The 20,143-nt window shown below is 38.8% G+C and overlaps 1 protein-coding gene across 1 annotated transcript; it reads right to left on the bottom strand.

The window, feature by feature from the left end:
- Nucleotides 1–3,390: 3,390 nt before the first annotated feature.
- Nucleotides 3,391–17,860, bottom strand: dyrk2 (dual specificity tyrosine phosphorylation regulated kinase 2). Its single transcript, XM_088924180.1, has 3 exons — nt 17,414–17,860; nt 16,600–16,733; nt 3,391–8,503 (listed from the first exon to the last, which is right to left on the bottom strand). The coding sequence occupies exons 1-3, from the start codon at nt 17,451–17,453 to the stop codon at nt 6,902–6,904; spliced, it is 1,776 nt and encodes a 591-aa protein (XP_088780306.1). The 5' UTR covers nt 17,454–17,860; the 3' UTR covers nt 3,391–6,901.
- Between the last annotated feature and the right edge of the window lie 2,283 nt (nt 17,861–20,143).

Here is a 20,143-nt window from a genome sequence, read left to right on the forward strand (position 1 = left end):
AACTATTAATGTCATAAGTAATAGAGCCATGATGATGGGAAATAATATATAAAGGGGAATGTACATAATAAATGTAGAATCACTCTTACTTCATATATCAGATTGATGAATCATTATAAGCTTATCAGACATTTACAGTACATACTGTATGCACATGAAACTGCTGTCATTCTCTCCAGGACAAATGGACTGAAGAAGAATGGATAGCTACCATATATATGTAATTTGGCATTGGGGCTATTGTCCCTCACACTATATATCAATAAATGTTATTCTTACATCTTGACCCATCTTAAATCTAGAAGGCATTGTTTCTTTATCAAACATTTATCTTAATTACCCAGATGATTGTACTGCACCTTTGCCTACTCTGGAAATTCATGATACATACATTTGATATTTTTTCTATTCAGGCATTTGCTTATGCAAAGCTTATTGACAGTGAGAGGTCTCAGGCATGAACCCTTTAATCTAAATAGCTCAGACGTTCAGAGACTAAGCAACTACAATCACCCTAAAACAAACACAAAAAACATTTAATCACTAAATGCTGTTGCCATTCAACATACTGTAGATGGTTACAAACATTAAATCTTATACATCTAGAGACACCTGGCAGTGGACAAAGGAACACTTCATTTTGTACCCCTAAAGTGAAATTCAATACCCTAAACTTTTGTTTTATGGTTGCCATGGGATGAGGGGGCAATGAGAGTATGTCATAGAAGGTGCTCTGAAAAACCACCACCCTCTCAAACTCTCCACTGAATACATTTTCAAAAAGTGACTTCTTGACAATGGCTGATAATTACAGGTGACCACTCAACATTCCTCATCACCAGGCAAACAGGAAGTAAACAGAGACCTTTTTCATCTCTGCATGTTTGTGCCGTCAAAAACGGACGGGATTGTTTTATTTTTTTAGAATAAAGTTCCAAGCAATAATAACAGTCAAGACTTAGATGCACTTCAGGATGTTGATTGAGCATTATAAGATTTGATTTAACGCACTTGACTGAGGGCCAGCCTCCTGGCCATAAAACAAAAATGCGGACTGACGAAGGGGCAGCTGTGAAGGTGACGATGGGGTGGAAGAGGGATGTAGGAGACTAAATGTGAATAGAGGAGTTTGTGTTTGATATATACTGATGGAAAAAAGAAACGCAACACCTCCTCCTCCACACTCTGGTCCTCCCGTCTGCATGGAACAGGCTGAAAAATGACTCATCCGTGAAGAGGACCTGATGCCACTGCTGACGAGTCCATCACAGCCTCTGTCTGGCCCAAGCCAGTCGGGTGTGACGTCTAGGAGGTGTGAGCAGAGGGCTTCTGACAGGTCACCTTGCTCTAAGGCCAGCAGCATGGAGCCTCACTGATGTGGGCATTGTGTCTGCCGGCAGTTTCAGCAGCAGTACGAGTGGCAGATCTGAAATGATCTCTCAGGTGGACCAGTCTGATGTGTCGGTCCTGCTCTGCTATGGTCACTCGAGGGCGACCGGATCTTGGACGGTCATCTGTCCTGCCGGTCTGCTGAAACCTTCTCTGCTTACTCCATAGTGTCTGGCAATGCTGGCACATGACATGCCTGCCTGCAGCATGCCAATGGCCCTCTCCCTTGCTTCTGGTGACATTCAAGGCATTATGGAATGCACAGAAAACTTAGTGTGGCCTTTTCCTTGCAGTGACCTAAGCTTTGAATGAAGGCCTTTTTAGAGGTGACCTGATCAGACGTTGTTCCACCCGGGCTTTCTTGATTCTTGATTTCTTGATTGGCAAATTGCAATGCCTCACTGCACAAGCTGTATTGCTGGTCAGAGGGCTTAAAAACAAATTGACAACTTTTTGTGAAAGTACATAAGCTATAACTATAGTATTCTCATTCCAGAAAATGTTGCGTTTCTTTTTTCCATCAGTATATAAATCCTTTAGGATTTGGTAGCTATTCTTCAGGGGATGTGCTTCAGAGCCTTTTCTATCATTGTAGGTGACTTGTATAACAAATGTATTATACTATTCTCATTCCAGAAAATGTTGTGTTTTTTGTTTCCATTGGTATACATATATCAGTCCTGAGACATGATGGCAGGATTGATTTTAATTTAAAACAACAGAGATGAAGAGTAACTTAGTTGTTGTCCCTCCTGAACTTCACTGAAGAACTCTGTGTCTTGACACATTTTCACATGCCAATAAATAATGTCAAAACCTTTAAGGCAAATTAGAGCAAACAGCACTTTTAAAGAGCAGTCAAGATTATGAATACAATAGACTGGTATTGGTTCCTGATTGCTTCAAAAAAGAAATATTACATTAATTTTCCAACAATTAAATAGATGAGGAATATGCAGCACACTGGTTAGCATTGCTGCCTTGCAGCACGAGGGCCCTGGGAACAATTCTGGATCTGGAACTTGCATGTTCTCCCCATGTTTGTGTTGGTTTCCTCCTGGTGCTCCAGATTCCCCCCACAGTCCAAAGACATTGTGGTAGGTCAATTGGCTTCTGGTAAAACTGGTCCTGGTGTGAGTGGGTGTCTGTGTGTGCCTGCAATGGACTGGTTTCCTGTCCAGGACATACCACGCCTTGTGCCCACTGCTTGCCAGGATAGGCTCCAGCACCCATATGATCTTGAATTGGAGCAAAGCGATTAGAAGATAGATGAATGGATATAGATGAGGAAAATAAATTGCCTTCATAAGTGTTAAGCACCGTTAACAGCTTAACCAGAACCATAACCAGAGATAAATCTAGTTTGCATTTCTATATTAAAAATATTTGCTTTTTTGTTTTTGATTACCTGTAGTTTGAATAACGTTAATCATACATTTGCCCTAATTCTTCCAACTTATCAAAGGAAGGCTTTCTAGTTAAAAGCCTCCACCTGATACAGTCATTGAAATAAAAGATCTTTTTTCACTTTGTGTTTTAAAGCCCCTTAAAGTGCTGGTATGCCAGCAATGTGTCTAGAGAACGAATAGAGATGTCAGGTTTCTGTAAACTGATCACAAGAAAAACGTATAACACAGCAGAAGATGTATGTTTCACGTGGGTTTTAAAAGCCTTGATGAAAATCTAAAAGAACAGTTGTGTTGCAGACACATACAGGTGTAACTTTAACCACTAATTTTGAAGGGGAACTGTATCAAGATTCCCCAAAGGAACGTTTCTATGGTTAAGGTCAAAGACTTAAAATTTTATTTGCTGTTGAGACTTTCACAAGGAAGCACACACCTGTATTCCCGTGCCAGTAGTTCCCCAGTCTTTTATACTGAGCAAACTGAACCTCGAACATAACAATGTGTTTAATGATTACAGACTCTGCACCACTGGTTGCTACGAATTTTCTCAACCTCAAACATTCCTGACTGTAAAAATGACTCCAAAACACTATTTCTAAAGATGGACATTAAAACTTTTTTATTATTAATTTTCTGAAATTATTTTCTGGCCACAACAATAAAATTTAACAAATGATCACTAGAAAAAGTTTAGACTTCTGTCATCAGCTGTACAATACATACAGTATCATAAAACTGGCCGCTAAGATTAAAATTCACTACAGCATGTGTAGTGGTTTCAGCAGCATTTCACAAAAATACATATGTACACATCCACATTCAATCCATAGTAAATTCACATATATACAGTACACATTTTTGCAGCATAATAAAAACACGTGTCTAATATGTTGCTCGGTTTAAAAAAGAAAAGGACTCAAGCCACAGCTATGGGTGTTTTTTCTACAGCAGCAGAACTTGGGATCCAGGACTATGTTTTGAAGTAAGTTTAATGTTTAATGTTTTAATGTTTAGTAAGTAGTAAAATGTACTTCAATGTAGCAAATTTAACTGATCTAATTTGTTCTATCAGAAATTTGCTACCAATGCAGAGCTTAGTGATCTGTGGCAAGATAGTTGGATAAATCTAAACCACTTCAAGGAACTGATGTCCGATGTGTGCTACATTATTCATTATTCTGTAATAGATTCACAAGTAAAATTGCCCAAGTCGCAAGTTGTCAAAAAGATTTTTCTTAAATGGAGCCAAGCAAAAAAACTGCTCCCAACATACCCCTTGAGTGACAAAAAGTGGCTGAAGTGCCTTTCACCCAAACTTGAAAAATTAAATCCACTGGCCTTTTTATTATAGCCAGAAATGTACAAAGGAATGCACTTTGGTATGTACCAAATGCCCTGGGTTTAATCACAATAGAATAAATCATAACAGTCTGAGGTAAAACTTTAAAAAGTATGGATGATTTTTTTCCCCAAGAATTATCATAACATAAAGCAAGATGTTACCTATTAAAAAGTCTGATGTTAAGACAAAATCAAATAGTCCAGTGAAGAATCCACCTTTCACCCTTTTCCAATTTTCTCCTTCTATTAAACCTGTCTGAGACTTGTCTATGATTTGACACAGAGAGATTTAGTCCACTCTAGATATAAAAGGAGCTTCATACATTTTGCTTCCGCATTACAGAGGCAGTTCCAAGGGTTGGAGAGATTTGGTGTTCTTTAGCACATAGGCTATGTACATGTGCATCAATTCTTCAAAGGGTCAAAGGGAACATGGATGAAGGAAAAGAAATGTCCATAAAATGGCGTTTATAACAAAAGGCACAATTTTAAAACTAAGGGCACAATTTTCCACTACTGTTAGCCCAAACAGTCTCACACTTGAGCTCCTTCATTCATTTCCAGAGTGGCAGCATGGTGTTTCAGATGGCCGGGCAGGAACTTTGCCCCAGAGGAATGCTAATAACACTTCCACACTCCCCGTCAGCTGATTCAGAAGGTACATCTCAGAGCCACTGCCATTCACGGTAAATCCCTAGAAATAGTATGACTTAAACCTTTTCTTTTAAAATAATAGACAGGAAGGAAATACATTCTTCCATATTACACTTTAAAAAAACACAAGACGCTCCATAACTTCCAAGCTTATTAGACACATTCAGGCCTCCTGACTGTTTCCAGTAGCGTATAGGTTAGCTGTTCGATACTAAAAAAAAAAGGTTTTAAAAATGTGCAAGTAAAATCATTTTAAAAAGAGGCTGTATAAAAATCCTACCACCAACAGTACAGGTGATTTCACTGAAGGTTCTGAGGAATCTTTGTGAATAACATAGAGCAATTTCCTAGAATTTCTCTGTTTTGTCTTTTAACTCACAGGTAGCCAAAAGTACCTTTCTGATGCACTGAAATGATGTCTTCTCAATAAAGATGGACCCATTAATTAGTCATGCAATAATTTTGGTAAGTGTTATTTTACAGTATTGATCCTCCATTTAATTAAAACCATTGTATAATGGTTTTGAGATTTTTAAATTTGGGAAACTAAAATCCTTTCTAATAAAAAGTACATTACTGGAGACAATCTTTTTGGCCTTACAAGGGAACATGCTCTTAAGTGTTGCAGCTCCTTGCCAAATACTTACAAGCCCATTCAAAATCCATAAAAGTATTGCTCTAGTACACATGAAATGTGAATGCTATTATTCCACAGTCGTAGATGCAGCCATGAATGTAATTCATAATGCAACATTCACCAGCGTTTTGTAACTTTCTAATATTAAGAAGGTCCACTAAGTTAAAGTCCACAACCTTTAAAATCTCCTCTTTTACCCTAATGAGATACTAAACACAAGTATAGCCAACGCTCTTAAAAGGAACGTAAAGAAAAAAATCTTACATCACAAGCTTAAAAGGCTCCCTGTGCTTTGTAGATGTAAGACTCAAATTTCCCCAAGAGTTCCACACACCAATTTCAAAATCTCCCATCAGGCCCACGGGAGTCCAGTAAAGAACTACTTGGAAACACTGCAGTTTAGAAGAACATTCTATTGCATTGTTAGCATACAAACCCGATAATTTTGAGAGTGTAACAATTCTCGTGTGTAAAACAGATATAGGTTTTCTCAATAAAAATACCTTAAAAAAAGGTAAAGCACCATTTGTTTATTCTTATGTTAGCAACACACCATTGTTTTCTGCAGAGGTTACATCTCCAAAGGGCAGAAAATGATTGACAGCCAAGGGAGACTTACTCTGATTTGCGTAGTCAATACTGTTCTCTTCTGTGAAGCGAATATGCAGCTGATCTCAATCTCATCATGCAAATAAAAGATACCTTTTCCTCATGTTTCATTGCAAAGGAATGTTAAGAGTTTTAGGCACGTACACTGTCCATCTTGTAAAACTTATTTCTTGCATGTTTCTCTCTATTTCCTTTATTCTTCAACCTGCCCGACTAGCATTTACTCTCACATCCTCTTTCCTTGTAAATCTTTTCCCTAATCGATAGGGAAATAAACTCTTGACTCCCACATTTACATGCTGTGTAAACTATAATATTAACGAGGCACAGAAAATCCTTTATACTAAATCAGCTGTAGAACTTCAGAGCAGTTTTTCTCATTGTATGCCACAAAGTGAGACAAAAGTAAACCATCTTCACTTGATGTGATACAATGGAAATTTTCTGAGGATAAAGACTTGCTTTCTTATCCTTAAAAACCATACTAGCTTGTGATACAACAGTGGCCAGCCACTCCACTTGTCCCTACCGCTACAATATAGAAACCTCGAAGCTGATACGGGCTTGATAATATATTAGGCAGAGTGTATGAATGTTGGCAACCTGCAACATTACACACCATCCTCAGTCAAAAACTTAAAAGCACTGTCCCCTGTTTTACCTTCTCAATAAATATCTTAAAACATTTTCCAGACAAAAGTGCTACAAAGCCAACAATTACATTTATAGTGATTTTGCAAATCAAAAATCTAAAACTTTCAAATTTGAACTTGAATAAGGCTCGGCAGTGCGATTTCTCCCCCTATCTAAATATTACTTATCAGCTCCCTTTCAAAACTGACCAAGCTAAACAAATTCAAGTTCAACTGACTAATTTTGGCAATACTGTCCTTTGTTGAATATTCCCATTGGCATCAGTCATCTGTGCCAAATTAGTCCTTAACTTTGAGGCCGACCCTGAAGTTGGAGGTAATTTGGAAATTGACGTAATAGCACCAGAGCTCTCGGTGATCCGCTTAAGAGAGGTTTTTTCCCCAGTAGGGGGTTTTGGCAAGCGTCTCCGGAGCCAGGGGTGGCGCAAAGCCTGACTGGGGGTCATGCGTAGTGAGGGATCCCACTCCAAACACTGTTTCAAGAAGTCCAGGAAGAGCGGGTCATCACAGCCCTTCAGAGCGGTCACCCACTCTTTACTCCCCGGCGGCCCCCTCAGCTTCCCCCTGCGTGACCGCCCACCGTTCAAAACCACTGAGCCGTCCGGCAGAGTCGTAACCGTGCAGTAGCGGGGGTAACCCTTGGAGCTGACAAAATTTTTGGCTCTTTTGGATGAATCCAACAGCTTTTGCGAGGGCATGCCAAGTAACTCTATCATACACGCCAGTTGGTCCCCTTCATCTTCCCCGGGTAAGAGAGGATAACCGGTCAGCAGCTCCGCCAATATACAACCCAGGCTCCACATATCAATGGGCATCCCATACCGTGACCCCAGTATAACCTCGGGTGCTCTGTAGAAACGCGATTGTATGTATGTATAGACCCGCTGGTGCTCATAGCAGCTAGAACCAAAGTCAATAACCTTAATCCCGCTCCGGCCCTGCTGCTTTAACAAAATGTTCTCTGGTTTAAGGTCACAGTGGATGATTCGGTTCTTGTGCAAAGCATCCAAGCACTGCAGTATAGAGTGCGCAAACTTGCGCACCAGCGGTAGGCTGAAGCCCTGAAACTTATTCTTCTTGATCAGCTCATAGAGGTTCATACTGAGCAGCTCGAACGTCATGCAGATGTGGTTGCGGAATGTGAAGTTCTCCAACATGTGGATGACATTCATGGTGGTGTCCTTGTCCTGCTTCCGAAGGTGCTCTAGGATGCGTATCTCCTCAGCGGCCTGCCTGTGGAAGCGTTTTTCATTCCGCACCATCTTAAGTGCCACGTGCTGGTGAGTCTTGTGGTCAAAGGCCTTTACCACCTGGCCAAAGCTACCTTTGCCGATGACCTTGAGAACTTCATACCGGTAGGCAATGTGGTCGTGGGGCACATGGATGTAAGAGCCCTGGTCATCGTCGTAGCCACCATTGTTGGAGCCCCCAATGACGCCCTGCCTCTTCTTGGCATTTGGACCCACAAAGTAGATTTCTGGGTAATTGAAGACCTCATGATGCTCGAATGCTGTCAGCTTGGGCATGTATTGCTTCATGGCTTGCTCAGGCGTCATGGGGGTGGGTTTGGACTTCCCTGTCCCATCGGAGGACTTCAACGAGCTGGAACTGCCCTGGCGACGATGGGCGCTGTCTAGCTGTCTGTCCTGTACAGAAGGCAGGCTTGCCTTACCCACTGGGGTAAGACCATTGGGCTGCGCTGTCAGAACTGTCCGTTTGTTGCTGTTGTCTTCAAACAGCTGCTGAACGTGGATTTGCTGGTGGTTACCGATGTGCAAGTGGTCATTCATGGTGTTCTTATTGCCTCCGACCTGAAAAGAATAAGCAAAGTATTTTTTTACTAAAACTCATCAATACAAATTAATGGTAGTCAATCAGTGATCTTAAAACAACTATATTCACTATTGTGTAAAACTCTAGACAATTCACATTTTCTGCTTTTTATTCAAAGCTTTCCTTCTTCATGCAGAATTCTAAGATAATCCTACCACCTAAATGTTAGGACCAAACCATGTTAATGATGAAGAACATCTGACAATAAATTTGATAGGCAAATGAGTTGGTGTAATGGCTAACCCATCACATGTCAGCAAATCATGTGTAGTTTAGCTTGAACTTTTGTTATGATCATGTTTTTGAAGATGATGATAATATCATTAACTGTTAATGTACTATTATCAGAATCTTCAAAAGCTTAGTTTCTTCTCAATCAAACTAAGCTGCACCCACACCTGTCAAAGTTGTTATAATGTTAGAAAACACTAATGGTGGCTATGAGTAAAATACAATAAGCTGTAACTACTGGCTGTGTCTATGATGTATAAAGCATGTATGATTGGAAATGTTTCCTGGTAAAAAAAAAGGTTTACAAAGTTAAACAGAAACTGATACGATTCTTTATTTTCTTTATGTTTGCTATCTCAGACAATTTATCAGTGATACCTCAACGTCCATTCTTTGTTGTGCATAAAAAAGCCACCGAAACTACAAGCAGGAAGTTGACTGTCTTCCACACATGGCTTGCAGTTAGTCTACAGTATATGCAGGGTAGTGTGGGTACAAAGACCAAGCCATACGTGTGCCTGACTAGCCATTGTATGTGTTTATAAGGTAGAACCCTTGTTCACAATCAGTAAGAACCTATAAAATTTAAAAGGAACGTGACACAAAGGTGTGGTTGTTCAATTAAACAGCAGCACAAAATGGTAATATACAGTAGTTGTGTTATTCTAACCATTTTTTACTTCTACTCCTCAGGTCAATGAATAAGTAACAGAATAGCAGAGCAGTGAGCAAATTAATGTGTTTAATCTATTCCTGCGCTTGATTGGAAAGATGTCACTAGTCTATTATCTAATCTGTGTGACCATCACCGTGTCTTTTAAGACAACAAACTAGAACGGAGCAGCTAAGGATTTGTAAAACCATGAACTACCATGGACAATGCACATGGATAATCTAAAACAAGCAGGATTTTTAGACATGACTAATAGTGTGTCACAAGAATTGGGCTTTGATTTAAACATCAGATATGAACACTGATTGGCCTCTTTAAGAAGGCAGACTTACAACCTAAGCTCTTTTCACACAAGTTATTATAGCTGAGGCAATGAGGCGGCATGCTGTGTTGAAGAAATTGCCTATACCAGCAAATATATGACATTTTATGATGGCTCTGAGCTACCTTAGGATGGCATTTTATGGTTTATATAAACCACTAAACAATAATTTCACAGGTCCACCACCCATTGGCTTTAAAAACACTGCAATAGCCAAGCAAGGTGTAGTTTACAACACGGCATTCAAACATGAAAATTACAGAAAATTCCACTGAAACTAATGTATCACTTTACATTCAGAGTTTATGAATGTGTAACTGACATTTCACAAGGGCACTTGTGAAAAGCAAACATTGAAAAGGCTAAGAAAAACTATTTGTTGTCAAGCTTCATAAATTCCTTTTTATAAACCTCCTTCAAAATGTAAATTTGTCATCAGTCCAGCATGCCCCATATCTACAAGTGAGACTATCTTTGAAGACAATAAAATTAATACTGTAACAGATTGCAGACTTCAGTTTCATACTTGGAATAATGTAAGTCAGCAATGTAAATTAACGTTTACTGGCAAAACTAAATGCTATTGTTTTAAAAGGAACCCTTTACCTTTTAATCAAATGCTTAGGGTTAAATGTCTTGCACTTTAACACATCTTCTACTTCTAATCTAGAGGGTTCCTTATGCATGTTGTCACTGTTCATTCCTCTTACAGATAGAAATTCACGCATGTTCCTATAAAATATTTTGTGCATGGAATAAAATAGAATGCCCTCCTCATCAAGATGAATTATGTTGTCATGTCAAATATTGTTACCCTTTCAGCACCTCACAATCACAGAGCAACTTATAATTGCTTCCTTAAACAACTAGAATTGTATTTAATCCAACGTTCCCTCCTCTTTTATCCTTTCTTATTTGATCTTCACACCCTAGTGTTTTATTCTCACTGTTTTTAAGTCTGTACCAATTCATTATTCTAATTTTTTATAGACTGTGTTTTTATCATCTATTTTAGAAATGATTACCCTGCACGAGAACCAGGCAACCACACATTGGCCCTTATTTCTCCCACCATTGATACTGTTTTCAAATGTGTACCTACAGTAAAAAATGAGCTTATTCTGTTGCAGTTAATCTGTACTATCTGAGCTACTGTTTTGCACAAATATTTTCATTCCAAAACCCTCCAAACTTTGAAGTAAAAGGGAGGGAGGTCAGAGCACAGCTGCTGTTTCGCCATGTCAACACACGCTCTCTATCAGTACCGCTGTGTGTATGCTGTCCCCATTCTTGGTTATCATGTTGCATTATGAACATTGCTGAATCCATTTCCAAAACTTCACACATTCATTTCAGCGGAGCCCCTAGCCCCTACTGCAGCCAGATCATGAAAAAACTACAGCACAGGGCGGACTGCAAATCTACATCTGAATATTCCTTACTCCTTTCCACGCTAATCTTGGCATCACTGCAAATTTTGCAATTGGTAACGGTCATTTACAGCACATTACTGTTTCTGGCTGCAGGCTAACACTGTTATAGTGAACTATGTTGCCATTTCAGCATAGCTAAGAATGTGTTGTGTTCTTAGAGAATAATTTGTTTTAAAAATAACCGCTGACTACAGTCTTTTAACTAGTCACACAATATCCTGAATTGGATTAAGTAATTCTAAATTCAAAGGAAAAATGAATGACCTTTGCTAAGGAAAGTTGTTTGACAAATTTAGGTGTGAATGTTTTCTTTCTCAAGAAATAAATGATGAATGTCATGTTAAGCTTCAGCTACCATGCTCTCTTTGACCTGGTATTAGTAGATTAGTCTCATTCAAATGCAGTGTATACAGAAGGTACACTAAGCATCAAATGAAACTAATCTCCCCAGTTACGCATGTTTTTGAAAAGTAAAGATTATATTTTGGAGATTATAAAACATTTGTGGGGTCTTTTTGTTGTTTAACATTCACGACTGATACAACTGAGTGTCTGTTGTATTATCACTAAATCACGTAATCAACTGTACCTAATCACAATTCTAATTAATGAAGTGGTGAATAATTAGAACACCACAGAAAGGCACCAATATGCCATGTTTATCAAGAAAACAATGCTAAAAAGAACGTATTGTAAGTTTAAAGTAATACTAACAGAAAACAAAATTGAATTCAGCTTTTGTAAAAGATTTGTCTTTTCCACATTCACCCTGGTAAAATCAGTTATAGCAGCAAAGCACTGACAGACATTGTGTACTTCAAAATATTATAACAAAAATAATTTAGGTGAATTCTCTTTTAAACCAAACCTAGCTTTTATATATATTTTATAGAACTTTATATAGATTTTAGAAGAATCCTGGTGCACGTTTGTATAAGTTAAGTTAGATTGCAACACAACAAAAATAAATTTAAATTTGGAGGGATTATCCATGCATTTTGATAAAGATTTGCAAACAAAACTAATATGTCGGTTCACTTTACGACAGTAATAACCAAAAATAATCACACTGATATTATTTGCTTCAAATACAGGGATTCTGAAATTCAAAGTTTCCTACTAAAAACTGTTAATCAAAGTAATTAAATAGGGAACTAAAGTTTTCAAAGCATTACAATATTAAGAAATGTGTTCCAGGCAGATTATCACAAATATCTGGCTGTTCCCAAAACTTTTCTAAGGGCTTATTTTCAAGTGGAAAAACTTCAGGCATCTTGAATTTCACACAAACATTGACTGGACGCCACCTGTTTCATTAATGCTGCTTGCGGTTACATGCCCATGAATGCTGTCCCATACTGGGAACAATGTTTAGACTGGTATGTGGAAAGCACATATAGATGCCTGGCTATGTTCTCCTGCTTCAGCGACACACTTTTGTTAAACTCAAAAGTGAAACTGCCAATTCTCTGTCAACAGCAATACCTGTTGTTTCTGTTTAAGAGAAGGGAACAGATCCCAATGTAGGTGCCGAAGCCTTCCATGTACTTTCACTTCAACTTTCATTGAAAGCATTAAGGTTGCTGACCAACAGTCCATACTATCTGAAGAATTTGCGCTACACACAGATCCTGGGTATATCCACAGTGGGGGAGGAGGTAGGTGGACAGATTTGAAGTAATAATTTTTACTAACATCCTTACCTACAAGCTCAGAATAGCAATGTCTTTTTCTCCACTCTCGTGTACCAAGATAACCTTGTACGCACGCCATTTTGTTTTTGTGCTTTTTTAATTACATCCAATAAAATCTAATGTGTTTAATGGACTACAATAAAAGAGCAACCATAAATCTGCTAAGCATTTTTAACATAGCTTTCTCCATATGTACACAAAGAGAACAGTACATTCAGAACTCAAATCCAGAAGTACAGTATTCTATTTTAAGAAGCCATACTTAAATTTCAAATGTGCATATCTGTATCAGATTTTCAGTTTGTAAAAAGAAGTCAAAATCAGAGGAAACAGTTACAATGTAAGTTAATTTGAGAAATCTAAAACACCTTTTTTTCCCCCACTGTTGGCTTGAGCTAGATTCCTTTGCAAAGGGAAGTGCTGTAGAGACCAGGAAGCAGCAGCAAGAGTAATATAAAACCTGTTCCTTATTTTGTCTCCAAGGAGTTTGCACATTCCTGCCTGTCATGGAAGAAGAATCTCACAGAAATCTCAAGGAAATGGCTAGAGGGGAACAAAAAAAGCACGACCTGGCATCGTGGCACTTCCAAAACATCGCACTTTGATTTTGTTTCCCTCTAGTGGCATGCTTACTTTTTGTTCTCGTTGAATGAAATACCTTTCCAGTGCAAAACAAATTATTTGCAGAGGCTTCATATTTTTCAATTCATCGTCATATTTGAATACAGCATTCTTCAAAATGAGGATTAAAGGCAATAAATTGGTACTATAGAGGTTAAAAAAGAGTAACAGGCTAGACCATCTAATCTAATGAAAACCCAGAAGACAAAACAACATGCATGATGAAAAGTGGACTTAATTTTCACCCCTTCTTGTGTGAAGACAAGCATCTGCAGACCGCAAACGGATCCCAGCACTGGGGGGTAGAAGAGTCAAGACAAGGTGACAAACCCCCTTCAGTTCATGTTTCAAACATAATCTATCCCTCCATGACCAACATCTGCATTTGCTATGATCTTTCCACCAGGTTTACCCTTGCAGTCATCCTATGCAACAATGAACCTCTTTTGTATGCATAAGACCAGGTGGAGTTTTGGATAAACCTACATTTCAAATACATCAGTGAGCATTCAGAAATTTCTATGAAACCTCCAACTGCCTAATCAATAGCAGACAAAACAAGCAGCTCGTCAATCTTTAGGCACATAGTAAACAGAATTTGAGCATAAATGCTTACTTTTTGGATGGACAGAGGCAGTTATTATTTTCATCCTACCTACTTCTAACTTAAACATCATATACCAATTGCAACTTTAATCATTAATGCACTCATTGTGGCACAGACCCGACTCACTGTAAATTAGGGGTGAACAAACCTCATGCCGATGTTTGTTAAAGGCCTCAAAGATGACATGAAGTCTTTGACTTGATATCATACTGGCTGTATTAGTGAAACAGGAGGCTTCCAGTCATTGTATGTATGAAATTTGTTCCTAACAACAGCACAGAGATCAGCCATTCCAATACAGATAATTACAGTAGCAGCAGTGTAAATTTTTCTACAACTATTTCACATTCCTCTTTTGTTGCAAGTTCTCTAATGTCTGCTGTGATTATTTAAGGACTTATGTTTGGATAGACCATGTAGGATTGTTCAATCTAAAAAAAACTCCAATGCTAAAACAACTGATAAAACTGGTAAGGTGTGTCCAATATTTGCAGTGCACATTCTTGTAAAGCCCAATGACTTATAAACAACCATGATATATCTCCTGATGTCATGTGCTTTTGCTTAGCTTTGAGGAAGCTCTTTACACTGCTGAAAGATTTGGCCAAAGAAGCAGGTTTTCTTAATGAAAAAAAAAAACCAGAAGTACAGCAAATTCATTACACATCTACAATATGCCTTTACATTTTTTACATTCTAACCAAAAAAATACAGTGGCGCCAAGAGACTGATCTGTGCAGCAAAGCACTGGAGAAATAAAATATTGATTTCTGTTGAAAAAGAACAACGACCAGCCCGGCTATTGGAAGGATAGAGGCCTCTTTGATCAGTGCATTATGTAGAGTTCACAATGGAAGCATGATATCTCTTAATGTCATCTACTGTGTTTACAAAACACCCCATACCATTATGCCATCACCTAAAAACACACAAAGCTAATCCCTTACCAGTTTTCTTCTCCCATGCCCACTTCCTTGTGAGTTCACACACCATTATATTTTTTGGAAATAACCAATACTTCTTATAAAAAAAGAACCAAAATAGGTAAACTGGAAACCGGTGGATAGTATTTTTAGATAGTCATTATATATAGAGGTGTGGCTATTTAAAGAAAGTATTTAAGGCTTTGTCTGGACAGCTGCAAGAAGAATAAAGCTTACTCATCTTCCAGTATTAGGCGTAATCTTTAAGTTTGAAGGCACTGATCCATGTCATCGTTAAAGCTTACATAATGTGAATTTGCATGTGTAGACCTACATTCTCAGTAAACTCACACATACAGGTATTTAAAAAATCTAAATTAGGCCAAAGCTTGAGCAATTGTTTTTTTGCATCGTATAAAACAGAGATAGAATAAACTGGTTGTAAAATAATGTCCGGGCGGTCTACATACAGCATTCAACTCGTTGTAATATTATCTGAATTATACGAATGTACTGGTGTTTGGACAAGACAATACTAAGCTGTTCGTTTTGAAACAATTCCGTTATTTCAATTGGATATCGGAGAAAAAAATGCAATGTGTAACGAGAAGCATTAAAATGCAATACATTAATGTTAAACCAACATGATTTAGCGTGTTTACTGTCTCTCGTTATATATTTTTAAGTGGTTAGTGCAATCATATTGGAAAACAAAACGTCTTCGAGTTTTTAAAACGTTTTTTCGGTGCATGTTTCTTTAAATGCTCAAAATGACAGCTGATACATCTGTGTGATATATCCACAGACTCCCATCCCCCATGCCTGTCACCCTATAAACATAACATATTAACATGGGCCTGCCGGGTTTGCCAAATGGACATTACGTTAACGCTATCTTCACTGACACATGCATCAGCCAAATACACTTACAGAAATGTCCTTTCTTTTCAGGTATCAAACGAAACTTGTAAGAGTGTCATTTAAAAAAAAAATCATGTATTTTGCCTGTACATGTCACGTCCTTAAAAAAGTTAGTTAAAAAATACAATATAAAAAACAAAGTTTAGCTTGAACCCGTTTTAAAATCGTAACGATTCTATTTAAAATACACGCATTGCATGAACGCAATTTACTCGTATAGTATTTTACACTTTTCATAGACAACTAATATTACAATATATGTAATTGCAACATAGTCAGATCCTTTCCTTTTTTTTTCTCTCAAAACTCCGGGGCCCTTTTTTCTTTCTCATGTGACCTTGTAGCTCTAGTAACTGTCACAGTTACAGTGCAAGTTAAAAAAAAATCAGTTTGAAACAAAAGAACCATTATGTCAGTATGAACCTTAAGGGGTATCGCCTCGCGATATAAATGTACCTATCCACAATATCACTGCACAGCATTTACAGGATATTTTATATTTATGCTTTCCCACCGTCAAACGGGATGTAAATTAAAAAGAGAGTCCCGGCACTTAATCTGATGTTCTCTTAATGCTTCTGGACACGTTTTGGAGCACATAAAAGAGTGCAGCGATCATCGAAACAGGCAGAACGTCTGCGCTGCATACCGTGTTAGAATTGGGGTGCCTGAGGGGCGGTAGTCCCGCTGGCGATGAAGGGTCGGCTCCTGCTCCGGCCCGGAGACCCCCAGCGCCGATCCCGGGGGAAGACTGCAGCTGGCAGACACCCTCACCCCCTTTGCCTAAGGTGTAAAAAAAACAAACAAATAACACATGTAATATGAACGCATTAGATTTGCATTTGGTTATACACCACTGTCTTTATTAGCTCGGTACCGATCTGTCGTAAGCACGTAAAATAATCCGGTGCTCTAAAAAATGCGCTGGGGAGTGGGGTCATTTTAGGTGTAAATCCTAGGAAACCTACCGCAATGCTTTCTCTAAGTATCAAGTTGCAATTCGTTTATCTCAACAGCAATCCCCGCCTTCATTAATGGAACTGAAAACTTGAATGCAATGCCTTTATTGGTTTTGTAAAAAAAAGCAGCATAAAACAGTCCGCGTATTCGATTCCATAAAGCTTGTAGATACTGTAGGTAAAGCAAGTGGCATCCAACAGAAACCTGTTTGTCACGGAAGCATGCAAATCACTTAGCCCCTTTCTCCTAAAGGAAAACAAATGGCAAAATGGATCGCCATTGAAAAAAAACTGCCAACCAAAAAAAAAACATTCCCTACTCTCATTTTAAATCTATTTTAATAAACAATCATTTTAAAAATAATAAACGCAAGATTGCTTAAGACCCAGCAGATAACAGACTGACGTCAAATCCAATTGTAAATCAAATCGGTTTGGGAAAAAAAAACTGTAGTTTAAAAGGGTTTTCTATGCCCTCTTAGCTCCTGGATTCTTGCTCCTTACCAGTTGGGTAGACGGCAGCGGAGGGTTTCTTGGTTAACATGGCCGCTGGAGAGTCACACACAAAACCCACTTCAGTTTTTCCCCTCCTCCCCCTCCACTCTCTGATCACCAACTCTGTTACTCCAATCAGCTACATCCAGACTTGCATTCTCAACCTGCGCCGCACACCCCGGGACAGCTTCCACGAACACCGACACCCGAAATCTCGCTGCTACCATCGTTCGGTCACCAACGCCACCAGCGAAACAGTCCCTCCAGCAGCTGAATCCGGGACGCGAAGAGCTCCAGCGGTTTAGCGGCTGCACCCCTGCGAGTGGTGAAGGTAGCAGTAGGCTTACTTTCACACTCACACGGTCCGGCATACACACAGGGATAAAACCGTGCTTATCTCCAGCCCTTGCTCTTCCCTGCCTCTCTCACTTTCGCTCGGTAACGTACGTGTAAGTATGGGTGCTTCGGTTGCTAAGTGAAACTAAACTCTCCAGACGCACAACAAAGACAGTGAGGATCCGGGAGGGTAATATTGTGGTTTCCACAGCCCTAGACAGAAAGAAAAGAACCCACCCATTATTACTCTGAACATCAGTTACTGTACTCCGGCCGAGCTCACGATATACGCACAGCCCAAGGGCGTTTGGTTAAAGCTTATGGTCGTGGGCGTGCATTCCCCCACCAGACTCACTCCAGACACACAGGGGGAAAAAAAAACTAGTAAACATTTCAAAACGCCTCCCCGAAAGGAAACCCCAATCGTACAGTTTGAGTCACTGAATGTATAAAAGCGGACTGGAATGCCAATCTATGTATCCAAATCCAGCTATTTTCAGTGCTGGTCCCTCCCTGCGTTCAAAATAAATATTTGAGGCAGTGTGTTTAGTTGTGCAATTAAATATTTGCTTTAATGGGAAAACTAGCAATACCACTGTAAACCTTGGTTATCTTAGTTATCTGAACACGATATAAAACATCGCTCCCGTGTTTCTGTGTTTTTAGTCTTCAAACAATTGGCAAAAGTACAAATTTAAAACGCCTTACCTTTTCAACTGTTTTTTAAACTACTTCCTAAAAATATTAATTTTAAGCACTGCACCTGTGGACTGAAACCAGAAACTTACCTTATAAATATGTCAGTCTACATTGAGTGTCTGTTTTCGCACAAATGCACTTTTCCTTTCATTGGTTGACGCTTAGAAAAACACCAGTCTTTTCAAAATCATAATTAGAAGCAGCCTTTTTTTAAAAAAAAAAGTTAGGCCGTTGAATTCTGAAAATATACACTAAAATACAATTGGTCATTTACAGTTTTGCAGTAAACTGGCGTCACGCAAGAGAACTGCTAATTAAATTATGTTTGAAATGGTATTCATGAAAGGTTTAAAGCAAATTCGCTGTTACTTTAGGCTTTAAATAAGGAATAAGTGAGAATTAAAGATAACATACATTGTAGCGCACATGGTTTAATGTACATGTATAATGCACGTAATTATTAACATAGCAGCTTGTATAGACACTTCAGAAAAATTGACTGTAACGTCGAAAATGTAGAAAACAGCACAAATTCTTGTTTTTTGTCATAACATATCATTTTTCCTACATTGAATATTTTATAATAATAATTCTTTACATTATTATTGCACTTCACAGCCTGTATATGATGGGACCCGGTTCACCCTCCATTTAAATGCAGGAGCCGTTCAGCTGGAGGAGTAAGAAATTACTACACTGATTGAATTGGAATCAGAATCTATTGTCCAAATACAGTGGACATGTTCCCTTGGCCTCAGTGAGTCAACAATAGAAGCAGTATATTTACAGAGTACATAAAATATCCAGTACATTTTACAGATGTATGCATTCATTGTAATATAAATAACAATACGAAGCAATACAAAAAAAAAAATAAGAGTCAAGTATGAGCTGCATGCAGTCCTGTGAAGGAGCTCATTCATAGTAATGGCACTTGGAATGAATGACTTCTTAAAAATGTTTTTTTTTATAATCTTTGGTACTCTGAAATGTCATCCAGGTGGTAATTTTTCAAAACTGGGAGTGTAGTGGATGCGAGGCTTTATTAACTATTAGCACTGCTTTCCTGTAAACACAGATGTGGTTTAACTGGGTCTGATACTGACCAGTACTTGTGCTGCCTATGTTTCAAATCCTTGAAAGGTTTGCTCTCCTCCTGACACCAAGATTCCCACTCCAAGTGGAGGTGTTAACAGAAAGCACACTCTCTACCAGGAGAGTACACTCTATTCTCTACCACACACCATCTCATCTCTCTTCCAGACTGGTGTAGGCCACCTCTAGGATGTGTTTGCTCACCTCAAAACTCCTCAACCTTCTCAAGAGAAACAGTGTTGTCTGAGAAGCTCTTAATTCGTAATCAATATTTAAAACAAGGAACATTAAAGGGGGGAAATTAAGGCTGGATAGGTTCTGTAAACCCCAAAGTGGATTTTTGCTAGGACACTGGTTTAACGCCATAGGATCCTAAATGACCTGTGATAGTTAATGAGAGGTCAGGGGCTCACTTAAGTCACCTGAAGGATAGCATCTCCTATAGCACAGTGGCCTCAGTTACCACATTGGGTTTTGCTTTGAGGTCTAGAGGGAAGGGTGCCACCTACTGGCCCACGGACAGCACTTAACAGCTTCATCCTGGTTTTCCTGTGAGGCTTGCTTTCGCAGGACTGACCTGGCCCAGCCTTGTTCATATGACATGTGTAG

This window comes from Atractosteus spatula, chromosome 8, assembly GCF_055471065.1.
Source record: "Atractosteus spatula isolate fAtrSpa1 chromosome 8, fAtrSpa1.hap1, whole genome shotgun sequence".
NCBI classification, from domain to species: Eukaryota; Metazoa; Chordata; class Actinopteri; order Semionotiformes; family Lepisosteidae; genus Atractosteus; species Atractosteus spatula.

What these genes read in the sequence shown, in the direction of transcription:
- dyrk2 (XM_088924180.1), bottom strand. Translation starts at nt 17,453, where the DNA reads ATGTTAACCAAGAAACCCTCCGCTGCCGTCTACCCAACTG. An exon ending in CGCTGCCGTCTACCCAACTG is followed by an intron (nt 16,734 to 17,413) that starts GTAAGGAGCAAG and finishes TTTACACCTTAG; the next exon opens with GCAAAGGGGGTGAGGGTGTC. An exon ending in GGCACCCCAATTCTAACACG is followed by an intron (nt 8,504 to 16,599) that starts GTATGCAGCGCA and finishes TATTCTTTTCAG; the next exon opens with GTCGGAGGCAATAAGAACAC.